The 18,143-nt window shown below is 34.9% G+C and overlaps 2 protein-coding genes across 8 annotated transcripts in view; one reads left to right on the forward strand and one right to left on the reverse strand.

Moving 5' to 3' along the window:
• The window catches only part of LOC126966522 (RNA-binding protein Musashi homolog Rbp6), a 934,160-nt gene that overhangs the window by 9,999 nt on the left and 906,018 nt on the right, over positions 1-18,143 (forward strand). The gene's annotated exons all lie outside the window — the stretch shown is intronic.
• Positions 597-18,143, reverse strand: part of LOC126966472 (GATOR complex protein Iml1) — a 68,528-nt gene continuing 50,981 nt past the window's right edge. For all 7 annotated transcript variants that reach the window (XM_050810538.1, XM_050810536.1, XM_050810535.1 and 4 more), the window contains 7 exons: positions 16,522-16,627; positions 13,844-14,065; positions 12,516-12,676; positions 11,489-11,657; positions 8,376-8,604; positions 2,343-2,442; positions 597-838 (listed from right to left, as the gene is read on the reverse strand). In XM_050810538.1, coding sequence (XP_050666495.1) covers positions 635-838; positions 2,343-2,442; positions 8,376-8,604; positions 11,489-11,657; positions 12,516-12,676; positions 13,844-14,065; positions 16,522-16,627 — 1,191 coding nt within the window. In that variant the 3' untranslated portion in view covers positions 597-634. The remainder of the gene's footprint in view (positions 839-2,342; positions 2,443-8,375; positions 8,605-11,488; positions 11,658-12,515; positions 12,677-13,843; positions 14,066-16,521; positions 16,628-18,143) is intronic.

Below are 18,143 nucleotides of genomic sequence, written 5' to 3' on the forward strand. Positions count from 1 at the left end.
TACCATTTGATTTCTACCAGTTACAAACATTTTTAAACCAATGGCAAGTACATTTGGAGAAACCATAATGTTTTAGTTTTGGAAGGATAAAATCAAATGCTCTAGAATAATCTAGTAAAACGAATATACTACTGTGTACTATATCCGAGGCGTCTTGATATACATGGGTGTTTCTGAGCCGTGACCCTTACGAAAACCTAATTCACATTTCGGTATTACTTATATAACTTCGAGATTATAAGCAACCACCTGATCGAAGACTACTTTTATCATTTTGTTCATTCAGTTGTTTTTTTTTTGATTGATTTGATTTTAATGATATCTGTTATTATGGCAGTGTTACTTCAATAGTTTGTAAAATCATAACTGTAACATGTTTAATCTATCAACGCCTATCGCGATGGTTTTAGTGATGTTTTCAGTTTAAATTTTTGCTGCTCACTATTTTCTTCCTTTGTTGTATTTTCAATATCTACCAGCTTCTTTATTGTTTGTTGGTATATTAAAAAAATAACATTTATTTCATTTCATTTTTCATCACAACTCTTGCATCATTTTAGTATTTCAAATTTTCGATCGCAAAAATAAACAAAATAGACAGTTATAACATATTTTAATTAAGTTATATAAAATGTTAACGACACTTGATTCCTTTCGCGTTCTCTTGTAACTCCCAGCATTGATCCCAAAACTGGCTCAGTCTTTGTTCATGATTTGCACAGAAGTGTTTAAAGTCGCGCAACATCCTCATCTGGAAACCCTCATCACCAGTTGCAGGTGTTTGTGACCATTTCCACTTCTTGGAAATCATATGGTTCCATGACCATAGAAATCCCATCTGTAATTATTGAAAAGATGCTATTATACAATAAAAATAGAAACAAGACGAATCAACGCAATATGTTATCATAACCATAGACTTAGTATTAATACTAGCATACAGACAGACTTGACAGCCCAATAATGTGTGACCAATTTTGATTTCAAAATACCAAGTGTAGCGGACTATTTAGTTTTTCAATCAAAATCGGATACAGTTAGACTTAGGCCGAGATCTATAGAGCGAACATAGACTCTTGTTCATACTTTCTCACGAAAAACTTAGCTGAGTGTGATAAAACGCGAACTTGGCATTTGTATTGGGCTGTCTTAACTTATCCGTTTCTAACTCCTACAGAGAAAGTTTATAAAGAAACTAAGTTCATGAATATATTACAGTTATACAAATACACAACCTGCATACTAATTTGGAAAATTATAGACAAACAGATACATTCAGAATTAACATTTACAAAAAAGAAGCAAATACAAAATAGACGCAATAATGACCACTTCACACTGCCAAGGATCAACTATAGACTGAAAACAATTACATATGAAGGTGCTAAACTCTACAATTCATATATCAAAGATGCAGGCTCTTTTAATTTATTCAAGATCCGTATAGCCAGATTACAGATGACACTTCCTAAGCCTAGTGCACACACTTATATTAAGTTTTATACCTATGTTTATCATACGGACGATTCATAGATTATTTTAATCATAGATATTGTTCTCATGTAAGTGACAGTTTATATGTTTAAAATGAGATTAAATAAATGATCTTTAAACCTAACTTAAGCATAATTACAGATGCCACACGACTATAGAAACGTAATCAAAATTTACGTTAAGCAATGATTTATGTAGTTAAGTAAAATCAAAGTTCACTCTATAGATCTCAGCCTTTGATAATTTACCTATACGTCTAGATTCTCTTGCTGTTAGACAACCGATAAAAACAGGCCAGGTTTAATACTTTCGTGTGCGTGACAAGCTATGACTTAAACTCGCGATTTGAATGACACTTTTTGTTAGTGTGCGTGCATTGCTCAAAATAGATGTTAACTCTAAACTCAATTTTCTCATAGTTCATATTATGTCATAGTCTATCTAGACGTATAAATTTTAATAATCTAAGCAGTAACTACTCTATGGTTATTACTGACTTTTTATAGATGCTATAATTATATTGATAAAATTTGTTGATCAATTACCCCCAAATTTTCGAAAAGCATCTTGCACATATTAGCTTCATTCAGAGCATAGCATTAGAATCTCTAAAACACTTACACTCAAATACATATAAATGATTGATCGTTACTCAAATTACCCACTAATTAGGTAGACTTGATTACAATAATTTCCTTTCCGCTGCTCAAACGGTAATGGCTGAACAATTATTAAATATTAATACGGTCTGTGTCAGAAATCAAATTTTCCAACTCAAACCGGAAATTGCTTCACGATCTACGAAATAAAAACACATTCGTATAGAAGTTAACATTAAGTTATATTACCCGGCGGCTGTTGTCGTAATCGTCCTTATTTTTTCCGCTGACATGACGCGTAATGTAGCCCTCGTGAGGACTTGGGGCTGCTTCTGAATGAACTGGATATCTGGAATTATTGTTGTCTGTTAAGATCGTAGGTGTTCTGGGTCTGTACATGAACCGTGTTCTTAACTTATCTATCCTTAGTTTAACTTACTAGACGTAGTCAAATCTATCCTTTTACGCTTACTTATATTTCTTCAACCTATTGACAGATAGCATTTGACTATAACTGTATTGGACATAACTATGGATAGATAAGATCTTGTCATTAAACGGTGACAGTAATGTATCCGTAAGTGAAACTAAGGGTAGATAGGTTATTGAAAACGGCCGTTAATAAACAATTCATACATGTTTGAGTTAGTAGTACGAGGACAAGAATAGTTTCTGGATAAAGATTAGGTATTTAATGAGATTATCTTTAACATGTCAAACAATATTGATTCTACTTCGTGAGTGACCACTGACATTTTAGGTCCGTAATTGCTTGCAATCGTTGTATTATCTTGTTTACTAGTAATACCTACCGACAACGCTTTATTATGTTTTCATAAAGTTTAAAAGTTGAAAAAAGATAATGCGCGTTTCTTTTGTGTTTAAAGTTACTAATTAGATATAGCAATAATTAGTACGTGTATTAATATCTCGTTTGAATAGTCTTACCATTAATACAATTATAAATTAAAAACTTCTAATTTTTATTTTCTTGAAATAAAAATTTGAAGTTTTTATTCAAATTTATCTTCCAGGTGAATATTAAATCACAATAATGGAATTGTGTGTTAAAAAAAAAACAGAATTATAGTGATTGCTTTGCACAAAGGTTAGACGGAGCTGTCGGTCATTTCCAAGAAACTTGATCGGCCGATACTTTGGTTGGTTTCTTAATCAGTATGAAGATGTATGAGAGTGCGCACATTATAACGATTCGGTATTGTCCGACAAAAAAGTTTGATGGGCTACACGATTGCCTTCAAACTGAACCGTCAGCAAACTATCGGCCGACTGTTAAATCAGTACAGCGCTCTTCTAGGCGCGCACACCACCGATTGTTTAGTCGGCCAGACTCATCAATAGCCGATTTAAAACTAATATCGAATCGTCCCTAAAACTGTCGGTCGATAGTTGTCTAGTGTGCGCACTCATCACAGACCTAACTGTTTAGTCGGGCCAGTGTGCGCACTTAACAGCCGAACTCAACCAAACTATCGGCCGATCGAAAGTCTGCAGTTTGCGGGGTCTCTTAAAGGTAGGTATCAGTCGTATGTATCTACGTATATTGTAATATCGACAGATATCATACAAACGCATTCTGTAGAGTGTTAACCATAAGACACCGGAGCGGATTCTGAACTTACGTCTATTAATACTAGTCATAATTATTTACCGAAATCTATTAACGAAACAAGAAAAAAATTACCGCGTACATTCCTGCTAGGACTTTTTCGCGTATACCTAATAATAGATCGCACAAACAAATTGATCTATTCAGAAGACAGAAAGATTAATAAAATAATGTTCTCAATTATAATTCCTTTATGATATTAAACACAAAAGTATTATTATCACTATATTCGAAAAACATAAAATAAAAGTGTATCTACGCTCACAATTTCGTCTTTGTTTAATGTAAAGGGTTTTTTCTTTTTAAAGAAATCGTATGTGTTATATAATAGGTCAGGGAAAAGTTTCTTCGCATTTTATATGAAAACTCAAAAAAAATCCTCTCCTCCTCCATGCTCCTTTGCATAAGATGCCGGCTAGTTTATGGGCGGCTATTTCTACCGTGAAGCAGTAATGTGTAAACATTACTGTGTTTCCGTCTGAGGGGCGCCGTAGCTAGTGAAATTACTGGGCAAATGAGACTTAACATATTATGTCTCAAGGTGACGAGCGCAATTGTAGTGCCGCTTGGAATTTTTAGGTGTTTCAAGAATCCTGAGTGGCACTGCAATATAATGGGCAAGGCGTATCGATTTCCATCAGCTAAACGTCCAGCTCGTCTCGTCCCTTATTTTCATAAAAAAAATTCAGACCGATTCTACAGTAACATTTAATTACAGTCTATATTTATGACGTGTCATTTTGCTCGATCTTGTGTAATATAATGACATGATCCGGGTGCTTCTGGTCAAAAAACGCGACAAATAATTTTGGAAGTCATCTCTGAATATTCACCTGACAGTATCTACCCAAAGAAAGCTTAAGAGGCAAAAACAGGTGGAAGGGTCTGAAGGTGCAAGGGCAATATGCCGGATGGATCAAAATCAGCCAGATACAAAATATAGTACAATGAGATGTTATAAAAAAATCGTCACCTTTTTCGTCTTAATAGTGATTTTCATTATTATAACACTAGAAATATTGTAACTAATTCTAGTAGGCTTCATAAGATACATAATAGCTTTAAGGGTAAATGTGTACACTTCTATAATAAAGTCCCAGCCACTTTTCAGGCATTATCTATAAATAAATTTAAATGTTTTAAAAAAAATGGCTCTCTCGTAAATCCTATTATTCCACTGCTGAATATCTAAATGATCGGACAGCCTGGGACTAGATTGTGATTATTTCATAGCGAAAGAAATGACTGTACAATATGGTATATTTTATTTGAAAAGAGCGCAAAAAAAGAATGCTGGGAGAGTTTCTTGCGCCGCTTCTTCTCTCTCAGAGCGCCATTTGTTTCCGAAGCGGTAGTAGTATCTAGTAGTTATTAGAAATAACATCAAAAAGTATTCTACAGGAATCAATTTTGAGAAAATAAAAGCCTTTTATGCCTTTATTACAAGTTTACACATACTACTTATACAAAAAGACTCGTTCTATTATATCACTTATCCTTCCATATACCCACCCAAATAACAAAATAATTATTAACTATTTTGCCTTGTCTAAAACTGGAGATGAGTTATCAAAAATCGAATCTCTATCTAAAACCCAGACGTAAGGTATATTATCTATATGTTTTATGAATGTTTCATTAGACTCCATTGTATCGTTAAGGCTGGTGACTTTTTAAACAGTTCATAGTTCGTTGCACGTCGGAGTTTCATTACGAGTGACGAGCTATACATAAATCACGTGAGTTGTACGTCACGTTCCGTTATGAGAGAGCGACCACTGTGCCCTTTACCTTTCACCTTCTATGACCGTCTCAGTGACGATAATAAATTAATCAATACTTATACAGTGGCAGAGATTTGTGATGAATTCTACAAAACGTTCTTAATTGGGAAACTAATGTTAACAATATGTTATGTTTTTAAAGTGATAACCCTCACTTCTAGGATTAATACACAAATAAAATTTGAAAAACAAAATTTTATGAACGATGCGGGATTCGAACCCAAGGCCTCCGGCGTTCCGTGCCGGTGCTCTAACCAACTGAGCTAACCGTTAAGCCTCGTCGAGGCAGTGGGTTCGAATCCCGCATATCGACTGCACATACATGTGTATACATTTTTATGCTAGCTATACATACCTATACGCTTTTTTGGCAACACGTGTTGACTTTTATACTTATACGAGGGCGGCACTAAAAGTATCGGGAATGGAATATTTCCACTGTTCCTGTCATATTAATTTCTTTTTAATTGAAAACTCCTTGGTTTTAAAAATCGAATACCATTTATTTATTTAAAAAAGATTCGGTCTTGTCACAAGGTGTTAAGACCGAGAATCTTTTTAAAATAAGTCGTGTCAAACTTGTTTAGTCGTTGAGAAAATGGAATTGACTCGAGAAAATTCTATTTTGATAAGTTATTACGTATTCAATGTAGAATTATTTGAAGTTTTCTTCAAGTTACATTGAAAATAATTCCAAATTTGTAAATGCAGATTATGGGTACCACAACGTCACCTTTTTCTGCCGTGAAGCAAAAATGTGTAAGCATTATTATGGTTTGGTCTGAATGGCGCTGTAGCTGTTGTTATAATTACTGGGCAAATGAGACTTGCCATTTAAATTCAAAAATGTTTTATCCAATAAAGATAATTCTAATACTCCTATTAAGAAATTGTTCTTCACGGAATTTTTTTGTCAAATATGGATATCTTTGACCATCCTCGTATTAATAATAGGTGTTCCAATCCCGGACCGGGTTTTCTTTCCGGCCTGGGTATGGAATGGGGCAGTTATTGAGTTTTTCGTAGGAAATTTCTCACTAGCAGCCCATGGTTGGAGACTTAGTCTACTTTCATTGTTTCCCATTATCATTCCAATTTTTCTTATTAGTTAATAGTCTTAACTTTGTGGTTTTACTTATTTACTTAACCTGTAGATTAATTTATACCTTTTTACTTTATTAAGTCTCTCATTTTTGTGATTATTTAGTTTTAATATGAGATCTTTAAGCCAAAAACAGAGGTTTACCTAGTTCAGGCACAGTGTTAACTATCTTTTAAGTAAGACTTGTATTTTTATTCTTATTTTGTAATTTAATAATCTCTTAATAAATTGAATTGAATTAAATGGTATTAGGTACAAAACATATCACTTTTAGCAGTATATCGACTGCACATACATGTGTATACATTTTTATGTTAGCTATACATACCTATACGCTTTTTTGGCAACACGTGTTGACTTTATACTTATACGAGGGCGGCACTAAAAGTATCGGGAATGGAATATTTCCACTGTTCCTGTCATATTAATTTCTTTTTAATTGAAAACTCCTTGGTTTTAAAAATCGAATATCATTTATTTATTTAAAAAAGATTCTCGGTCTTATCACAAGGTGTCAAGACCGAGAATCTTTTTAAAAATAATGTCTGATGTTTTATTACGCCAAAGAAGAATAACTTCTTCTTTAAAAAGTGTGTGTGTACTTTTACAAACGTCTGACGGTCTGATGCTTTGTTGTCGAGGTACTATAAGGGGCCGGAGTATTTTTGACCCCGCCCCCTGCCTAGTGTGAACAACGTTGCATAGGTAACTTGCGGGTAACAAAATTGTATGAGACTCGAAGCAAGATTACTTTGTCGACGTCACCGACGTTAGCATTATCTCCAGCCTAGTGAGCAGACGGTCCGAGGATCGAGTCTCCTTCCGAGACGCCCCGCGCCTGTGAGCTACATTTTCGGCGTCCAAGGCCCCCGCCCGGCTTCGCTGTAAAAGCCTTCAAGGCTATCAGCACAGAGGAGGTTTTTAGTCAGTAGGGGTGTTTACACCCGAGCCCGACATATGGGCCCCGTTTCGGGGTCTTCAATACGTAAATGTATTTTACTGCTCTCGAAAAGAAAAAAAAACATTATCTCTGTTCTAAAAGATCGCATCGCGCATTGTGATGGCGCGTGATATAATAATACTAGTAGTAGCCCGTTGCATTTGCAACTAAAGATTTTATCTCAATTAAATGTTTAAGTAGGGATAACAGAGATAGTTGTCATACTGAAACATGCAGGGCAAGCGCGTCAGCCCTTAAGTTGGCATACTGACATCCCATTCTGCACGGACACACGCCAAGAAAGGGAAGATATTATTAGTAAGAAGTGACATTTTGCAGTCGTTGCGTACGTCCATATAGTCTGTACACAGCAGATGAATCAATGAATTAATTGGATAATTTAAAATACTCGGCTAAGTCGAGTTAGTAAGTCTTTTGTGGGGCGATGTATATGCTTTTACAACAAGATCCCAGAATATGTTCAAAACAAAAGTATTACGTTATTCAAAAGAATAGTTAAAAAACGCTCGTGTTTTAAAGGTTACTATAAAATAAATGACTTTCTTAATGATATCACAGATTGGGAATGGAGTGACCGCCCTCAGGCTATTAAATAATAATTTTAACTGTACAATATTACTTTGTAAACATATTTATTCGATGAAAAAAAAAGCCCGCAGAGTTTGTTGCGCCCATTCTTCTCGGGTCTGAGGCATTCATTTTGGAATGGGTGGTAGTTTCTTGACTTTCAATAAGTGATGTCACATCCTATTTTGAATAGAAATATATGAATTTGAATAAATTTTAATAAGTAAACAATTCTCACCTGCTGGCGTTCAGTGGCTTGTTGACTGGTTTCCTCAGAGCTTTGTGTTCCGACTTGACTGTGGTGGGTATCAGGATGAACATGTTACCGGTGACGTGCACGTACAGGTGATCCCCTACGCCGGCCGCGTGGGACGTACTCTCCACCGTACACTTTATGAAACCAAAACGGCCCACGATCGCTTCTTGAAATAGGAATAGACGCTCCGGCCACTGCTCCTCCGGGAATCCTATATTTTAATAAAACACTTACTGTGTTATTAATAAAAAAAGTTTTTTTTAAATGAAAATAAGGGACGAGACGAGCAGGACGTTCAACTGATGGTGATTGATACGCCTTGCCCATTACAATGCAGTGCCGCTAAAGATTCTTGTCAAACCCAAAAATTCTGAGCGGCACTACAACTGCACTCGTCACCTTGACACATAATATGTTAAGTCTTATTTGCCCAGTAGTTTCACTAGCTGGGCACCCTTCAGACCGAAACACAGTCATGTTTACACATTACTGCTTCACGACAGAAATAGGCACCGTTGTGATACACATAATTTAGATGGCATTCTGTGCAAAGGAGCCTCCCACTGATAAGTAAAGTTATTCTAAATTTAAAACTTTTTGTCCTATCTTACCTTCGTCACTACAGAATTACATGACAGGGAGGGGAAATTTTAAACTCGGAGTAACTTTACACTGCGTTTATTAATAAGACAGTTATATATTAGGTAAATATAAGATTGAAATTGCTTCACGAAATAAAACCCGGTAAAACCATCGTTTGCATTCCATTTGTTACTTGATGGTTAAAAGTCACTGAAGTGTTGTTTCTTTATTTTATTATCTATATAGTATATAAAAATGAATTGCTGTTCGTTAGTCGCACTAAAACTCGAGTACGGATGGACCGATTTGGCTTATTTCGGTCTTGAATTATTTGTGGAAGTCCAGAGAAGGTTTAAAAGGTTGAATAAATTTGAAAATACTCGGAGTTAAATAAAAACAACAATTTTGATTTTCCTTTGATGTGTCCCCGTTCTTCAGAAATCAAATAAAAATAATAGTTTAAAATGAATAACTAATTAGAATTTTTATATCTTTCTAACTTTCTCAGGAGGTAAAAATCTAATTTCCTTAAAACACGGGTAAATAATACTTAAAAAAGGATTCCTTTTGTTTATTTTAAGTTTATTTTATACAAAAGTTCACGTCTTTTATTTATCGATTGAGGCAGTACGAATGCTGCCGGGTCAGCTATTTTTTAATAACAATTTATATAAGACTGGTAAAGTCGTTGTTTAAAGATGGCAATTGATACGCCCTGTATTAATAGCGCAAAAAAAATGTTTGAGGGCTGCAGCGGGAAAAGGACCCCTTGAAAGCTGCAGAACCCGTATGTAAAAAATATAACTTATTAACAATTGTTGAATTATACATATTTGAGTGCTGTATGTTTGTTCGAAAAAATTTTAGCGAATTCAGTAAACAGGAAAACGCTTCTCTTTTCCCATCCAGGGACCCCACCAAACTACAAGTACCTTGCTGTAGAACTACATTATTTCAGAGAAACTGTTTTTGTATGTGCATATAAATCTATAATCACATCCCAAAAATAATAAGAGAGGTATCGTCAAATAGGAATTTCTCATCTAAATTGAAAATATACCTTAGTAAAAACTGCTTATATTCATTAGACGAATATTTTCAACTAAAAACTTGACTATATACTAAATAATACTGCTAATAATCTTTTGTTAAATTGATATTATTGTTACTAATGATTTAGAAATGTATTTTATAAAATTTGCACGTCATGTATTTTATAAATGTGGCAAACATGGACTTTATAATATTTATGTAACATCAATCTAACATGTTTATGCAAATAAAAACTTTGACTTTGAATTGGTTTGTTATTCATGTCAGATTATTATTATTTTTCAATATAACCTTTTTATTTTGCGTTAAGCCTATTTTCCTTTTGTTACGGTACCAGTGTGTGTCAGAGTAATTAAATACCTAAGATCATTTATACGTGTAAATAGACTTCCGGCCGTTCCCAATATACTATCTACAGATAGAGATAAATTACTACCTTCTACTGTCAGTAATAATCTGTAAATAATCTGAAACTGTCCCAATATACACGATAAGTCATTCTTATCGCCATATATTGGGACGCGTGAATTGTAATTTCCATACAAACTTCTATCGCTGGTAAGCTATACGTCGTCCCATTGACAGACAGTGAGTACGGATAAAGTGAGTTGCAGTCGATAAGTTTATTGGGACAGAAAAGTCAACGATAGTTACGATTTTTATCTCAAGTAGGCCACAACCGGAAATATACTGTAAGACAGCTGTGAAAACGTCGAAAAAAATTGAGTTTAGAGTCAACCTTTATTTGGATCAAGGCACGCAACTAACACAGTGTCATACAAATCACGAGTGTAAGACGTAGCTTTTCACGCACACTAACGTGTTAAGCCTGGCCTGTTTTTATCGGTTGTTTACCGGCAAGAAATTCTATCTAGACGTATAAGTTATGTAAGATAAATTCTTACAACTTCCGTTTTATTGTTATCTTTATCTACACCAATGCTTTAAATCCTCTATTAAAGATTCTGAAACAGTTAGCTTATTGCCAACATTAAAACACTCAATGTTCTAATAACCATTACATCATCCAAAAGAGTGTTGTAATATTGTACTGAATTACATTCTTATTGCTCGATGCGTGGTATCTGTATGAATTTCAAAAAAAGAACATTTTCGTTTACGCACGCTCCACACTACCAGAACGTCGCGCGCCGTAAAAAAAAAGTAGGTTATTCGAATCCCCGCCATTTTTCTTCGATATAGTCATTCTTTTGTTTACAAAAAATGAGCGATTCATTTTAAACGCTGCAAAAGAACATTATATTCGAGTGAATTTTAATTATTGCACTCTACAAAATGTAAATTACTACTAAAATAAATAATTGTTTTATTAATACTTAGTTTATTTGTATATAATCAGTAATGGACTGATGTTTTAATGTTAGCTGTAAGCTAACTGTTCCAGAATCTTTTAGAGGATTCATATTCTGAGTGTAGATAAAGGTATTAAATGAATGTACCTTCAAACAAAGCACTCTTTCCTCTTAGCAGTGGTTCTTCGTTGAGCGGTACGTAGATAGGTCCACGGAGAGGGTCCGACTTCTCTGTGAAGGGCAACGCAAGGGGATCTGCCGGTATCGGGACCATTTGAAGTCTACAACTCTGCGCTTTCCGAGCCCATCCAAATATCTGTGACACACAGTAGCATTCAATGACATACATTAACAACTTGGATTAAGGATAGGTCTCCGCTGCGCTCCAACTAGATACCGCACTACCTAAGCACAATAGCTTTTTCATTACGGCAACTATTAGATACTTGTGAACGTGGCATCTTGACACTCAATAGCATTTTTCAAATTTTGTAACATACGCTTCGTGTTATTTTACATTGAAATTAATAAAATACTGATATGTGATCCCAGTGTATTCCTCATCTCTTGTAGTATCATTTTTACAAAGTTTGACTACGCCTCCTGGCATTTCAGTTTCAATTATTAGCAAAGTTTAACAGGACATGTGGCACGTCAACGTCACACGCCAACTTGGGCGTAGTATTAGTTGCCGTACTTGGTGACTACGCCTGCGGTATCTAGTTGAAGCGCAGCGGAGACCAATTCTTAATCAAAGCTTATCAAATATATTTTCTTTAAATTATTTAATTTATTCCTCGTGCTATTCTACGTTTGTAGAAAGAACAATATTGTAAAACTCTTGCAACGATGGCTTTGACAATGAATTATTAAATAACGAATACGGCTGTTTGGGCTTGAACCCTTTGCCTATCCTAATAATGGACGATGAAACCAAAAAAAAATACGAATGTCGCAAACGTCAGAAAATAGAACCCTGTTATATTTGTGTTACAGTGATGAGCGCGCATCTTAAAATTTCACTCTCATCATTTTTTCATAACGCGTCTAAAGAAGAATAACTTCAAAAGGATTTTGGAATAACGAATACGAAATGTATCTGCGGTAATAGGTGCCGTGGGCAACAAGTGTTAGACATTGTTACAGTGAGAGCTGTGGTAGGTTGGTTACTCACCAGTTCGGCAACAACGTTCCCACTGGCAACCGCCCACTGGATGCACATCTCGTAGGCCTGGTCTGGTCTGAAGGTGGCCTGGTACCTGGCGTGGCCCCACTCTATCCTGTCACTCTTGTTGTTAACATCTATGTCTAAGTGAGTATTCTTGTACAGCGGCACTGTGGTAACATTAAGGAAATAAAATTAGGATTATGCCTGTCATATCACATTTGATATTTCATTAAATAAAGTAAAATTCAAAGACGGGTTAAATTTGTTTTTGCGGCATAAACTGATCAAAAAGAAATGATTTATCAAAAAACCAGAACTAATCTTATTTATATTATATATATTAAAACTGTTCAGTCGACGTGTCTGTACATTGGATCTGAAAACTAAAATATTTTTTTTAAATCTCCGTTTGTCTGTCTGTTTTATTACACTCTAATCTTTAGAACTACCTACCAGGCAGACTTTTATGAAGCCTTCAGCTTAACCTGGAGCTTAACTGTTACGATCAAAATCGGTGCACGGATAAAAAAGTTATGTTTTTGTTTGCAAGTAAATTTTTTAAATTAACATTCATATAATTAATACAATCTTTTTTACGTGAACGTGTTCTATAATCGTAACTAGCGTGTAACAGATAAAAATAAACTGAATTTCTTGAAACGAGTATTAGGGTTACGGCCCAGTGTGATAACATACACAAAAATTATGGAGAAAAAGATTGAAACTAATAATCAAGGTATCACGAATAACTATTGTGACAGCTCACTAATTGTTGGTAATTTCGATATTTACCGGAGCAAGATGTTAAAAGTGGCGAATAACACAAAGTGTCATACAAATCGCAAGTGTACGAAGTAGCTTGTCAGGCACACTAAAGTAGTAAACCTGGCGTGCTATTATCGGTTGTCTAACAGCAAGAGACTCTATCGTATAAATTATCATATAACGTATAAATTATCTAAGCCTGTGATCTATTCGTAGGTATAACTATATATATTTTACTTCAACTCTTATAAGTCAAGCCACATCCAGTGTTTCTTATTCCGTATAAATTCAAATATTGATGTTGTTATTTTAAGCTATTTTTTATGTAAGTAACTTCATTTGTTGTAATTGTTCAGTTTGTTTGTTTTGCATGCTTAGTCATAGTAACCTAAAGTAATGTTATGTAGTTTATTAATGTAAAATTTTCATGTAAGTAATTTTTTATTAAATCTTAAGAGAATTAATGATTTTAAACCGAAGGTTTGTGACCTTTGTCACCGAACATTAATTGATAGGTCGGTCTTTCCCCAGCGCACCGTGGGCAGAGTGTTGGACAGAAGGCAACTCACTGTCGTCATTTCCAAGTTGCATGTAATTCGGGTCGATGTTGTCGCACAGGAAGGCGGGAATGCCAGAATCGTCTACTACGGGACTGGTTCCTGATATGTCAATAGCGCCGCTGGTTGTCTCCGACTGCAGGATAGGCGACCTGGGACCAAGCACCTCAACTTCCATCCACTCATTCTCAAAGCTCTGCAGGTCACCTAACGGTTTTACATAATCTTGCAATTCTGAAAAGAAGAAAAACTCATAGGGGGTTATTATTAAAGAAAATCTATATTATGATTGATGATAATACAAAAATTTCGTGTAACGTTGTTTTTCCGCGATGAACTTCTAAACTACAGAACCGATTTTAATCATATTTTGAACATTGTGTCCAGTTTGATCCAACTTGAGAAATATGATAGATTTTATTTCGATTAATGACTCCATAATAATTTTAATTTCGAAAAAATTTTGAGACACAGTTCGGAAGTCCTGCTAGAAAGACATTTTTAACAGGGCGTAACGTAATAAGATTTTAAATTTTAATATGAAATTTTGTAAAGTACGCATTTGTTTAGGTGAAGCGAAGTGCACCGCGGTCGCCAGTTAGTTTTGTATATTTTGGATCCTGCAAAAAATTTCCAGGTTTTCATTCTGTTCTGACATTATTTATTGGAGGAATTAGTATGGCTTCAAGTTATACAATCGTTACGGAAACAGCTGGTGTAGTGTAAAACAGCTGTAATATCAATCTAAGCCTTGATAGATTATTTAATTTCAAAAGCTGGTTTAGACTTCCTGGGGGGACCCCCCTGAGATGACATGTAACAATGAAGAAGATTGACTCTCCAGATAAGGTAACATAAATTTATGGTATGTTTAACTTTAAAACCCCAACATGGAAAGAAACTGATACTTGAGTTAATACGATCCCATCTGTAATATCACTTGGTTCCGTACAAAATTTATACATAACACCGATTCGAAGAAGATCAATTTGAATTAATTTCTAATATGCATTTAATTTATAATAAACTAAGTACTTATACATAAAAAAAAACCATTTATAATATATAGTTTAAAGTTTTAGCGATACAGTAAAGTTGTGATTGTGATAACGGTGACGTCGGAACGTAATAATATATGTTCTTTTAATATTAAATAGATACGTTAGCAAGAAGATCTTATTCGTATATGAGATCTCATTGTGTTGGCTGTAAAGGTTAATAAGAATATGATTTGAAACACGTAAATGAAAGATTAAGAAACAGCCCAGGAGAAAGAGATTTTATGTTGCTTTTTTTATGAAAATAAGGGACGAGATGAGCAGGATGCTCAGCTAATGGTAATTGATACGCCCTGTCCGTTACAATGCAGTGCCGCTATGAATTCTTGAAAAACCTAAAAATTCTGAATGACACTACAATTGTGCTCATCGCCTTGAGACATAAGATGTTAAGTCTCATTTGCCCAGAAATTTCACTAGCTGCAGCGCCCTTCAGACCGAAACGCATTAATGTAGTAACCATAATCTAACTGGTATCCTGTACAAAGGAGCCTCCCACTGATAGTATAGGTATAAATATTTTTATTATAGCTAATAAGCTTCTCGCATAATACCTTTATTTATTTACAGTCTGTTCTCATTAAATCTTGTATTTTATATTAATTATCATTTTTAGTATTTTTTTTTTACTTACTCTTGTAAGGCATTTGACATTTGAGTATTTTTGTTTGTTTTGTGGGATGAGGGCAGTGCAGGAGCGATCCTCGTGGAGATCTTTTGGGGAAGCCCTTGTCCAGCAGTGGACGTCTTTCTGCTGTTAAGTTATGAGTTCCTTGCCATATGTTATCATCAAAGCTCAACGTTTTCCGAAATGGTGGTTCCAAAAGATCTTTTGACACTCATAAGTGCCATTTCTCTGACCTATATGAATGAAGTGATATTAACCTCCTCCAGGAGGACAAACGAGCGTACGGGTCACCTGTTGTTAAGTGATCACCGCCGCCCACAATATCTTGCAACACCAGAGGAATCACAGAAGCGTTGCCAGCCTTTAAGGAAGGTGTACGCATGAGATCACCGTTTAGTACTCTGTTATAAAGTTAGCACACAAGACATTAATTTGATTTGATCATGATTTGAAAGTGAGAACGGTCGGCCTGCGGTACAATATTTAACATAACAAAATAATATAGTTACTATAGAAGTAATATGTAAAAGCAACTGAATAGAAAACAGAAGAGACATCCAGTGGGAGGCTCCTCTGCACAGGATGCCGGCTAGATTATGGGTTACACAACGGCGCCTATTTCTGCCGTGAAGCAGTAATGTGTAAGCATTACTGTGTTTCGGTCTGAAGGGCGCCGTAGCTAGTGAAATTACTGGGCAAATGAGACGTAACATCTTATGTCTCAAGGTGACGAGCGCAATTGTAGTGCCACTCAGAATTTTTGAGTTATTCAAGAATCCTGAGCGGCACTGCATTGTAATGGGCAGGGGGTATCAATTACCACAGCTGAACGGCCTGCTCGTCTCGTCCCTTATTATCATAAAAAAAAAGAAGAAGAAAAAACTTATTATTCTACGATACCACGTGTGATAATAGGACACATACGTTACAATATAATATGTTTCACAATAATTATTTAGATTTTGAAAAAAATATTTTAATTTTATAATTCTTCTAGATAGTACCTTTGTCCTTCTTCTGTGGCAGAATGTGATACATGTAGTAGCCGACAACGAACCGTTTCAGAGTGTCGCCGGAGGCATGGCATATCATTTTGTCTTGCAATAATTTCTGTAAAATGAACATCCCTTTATGACAGAATATTAACTGGACATAATTCCAGAAAAACGTTCCAAACCACAATCATTTCGAAATTGAGTTAAGAACACAAAATTGGTCACGTGATTAATATTAAAGGACTGACAAAAAATGGCAGCCCTACTGTCACCCTTTAAATGACATCATGACTTAGTAGCCCAACCCACGTGTATGGCATACATTAATATTTATTACACTTTAAACACGAATTTCTTAAAGTGTGATGTTTATGGCTAAGATCGTTTTTCAGGAACTACGTCCAACTAAGAGTAGCAACTTCACTTCCAGTGAATTAATCCAATCATACAACCGTGAGAATCACTAAAGAATAAAATGAAATTAAATTAAAGGCCGGCAACGCTCTTGTGATTCCTCTGGTGTTGCAAGAGATTGTGGGCAGCAGTGATCACTTAACACCAGGTGACCCGTACGCTCGTTTGTCCTCATATTCCATAAAAAAAAATGAAAATTGTAACTTGTCGATTTTTTAATATAAAACCAATATATTTATGAAGCAATATTATTTAGTTTGTAATGTTGTTCATATAATGTCTTAGCACCCAAATGTTTATGCTTTTGTTTTTCTATATAATTAATATTTGTATGTAGTTTTAAGTTGTTTCCTTTTCCCTTTATAATAAATCTATACTAATATTATAAAGCTGCAGTGTTTGTTTGTTTGTTTGAACGCGCTAATCTCTGGTACTACTGGTCCGATTTGAATGATTCTTTCAGTGTTGGGTAGTCCATTTATGGAGGAAGGCTATAGGCTATGTTTTTTTTTTCAAAATTAGGGATCCGTAAAAAAATTGCTATTTTGTAACACAAGGTGTAAAATCGAAAACCTATTTTTGCGTGCGCTGCAAAAACTATTGACAATAGAACAAAATGATGTACAGGCTATAATATTGGCAATATTTTATTACTTATAAAACTATCGCGTGAATTATACTTTATATGGCAAAACAACGTTTGCCGGGTCAGCTAGTTAAGTATAACACTTCAAATTTAACTAATAATATTCCGGCAACCTTTTGTACACGGTAAAACTCCAATGAGTTTATGTATGTACAAGAATTTTTATGTTATCATTATGTAATTTGTTAATAAGAAATAAAATAAATAAAGTCAAAGACTATATGTAGGTATATTATATAAGGACATATCATTCGCAGTCTGGTAGCGGAACGGCAAGTGTGTTTGACAATGTAACACAGTTTTCTCCTTGGTCGTGTGTCAACTGTCACATTGACGTGTGTCATCTCGTACCTACACAAACCAAGAATATATCTAAGCTAAGTACGAATCTAGATTTAGTCATTAAATAGTCTTAGTCATATAAAATGCGCCTGTCAATAGAATCAACTTTGTTTTTGTTTATTAAAAGGCTATTACTTTATGTAATATTACTTTTATCTAATATTACTTTACGGCTTGTACCCGAATTTTGTTTCAGCTGTCCCACTGTGACCTAGCTGGCATTTTATGC

This window comes from Leptidea sinapis, chromosome 10 (assembly GCF_905404315.1).
Source record: "Leptidea sinapis chromosome 10, ilLepSina1.1, whole genome shotgun sequence".
NCBI lineage: Eukaryota > Metazoa > Arthropoda > Insecta > Lepidoptera > Pieridae > Leptidea > Leptidea sinapis.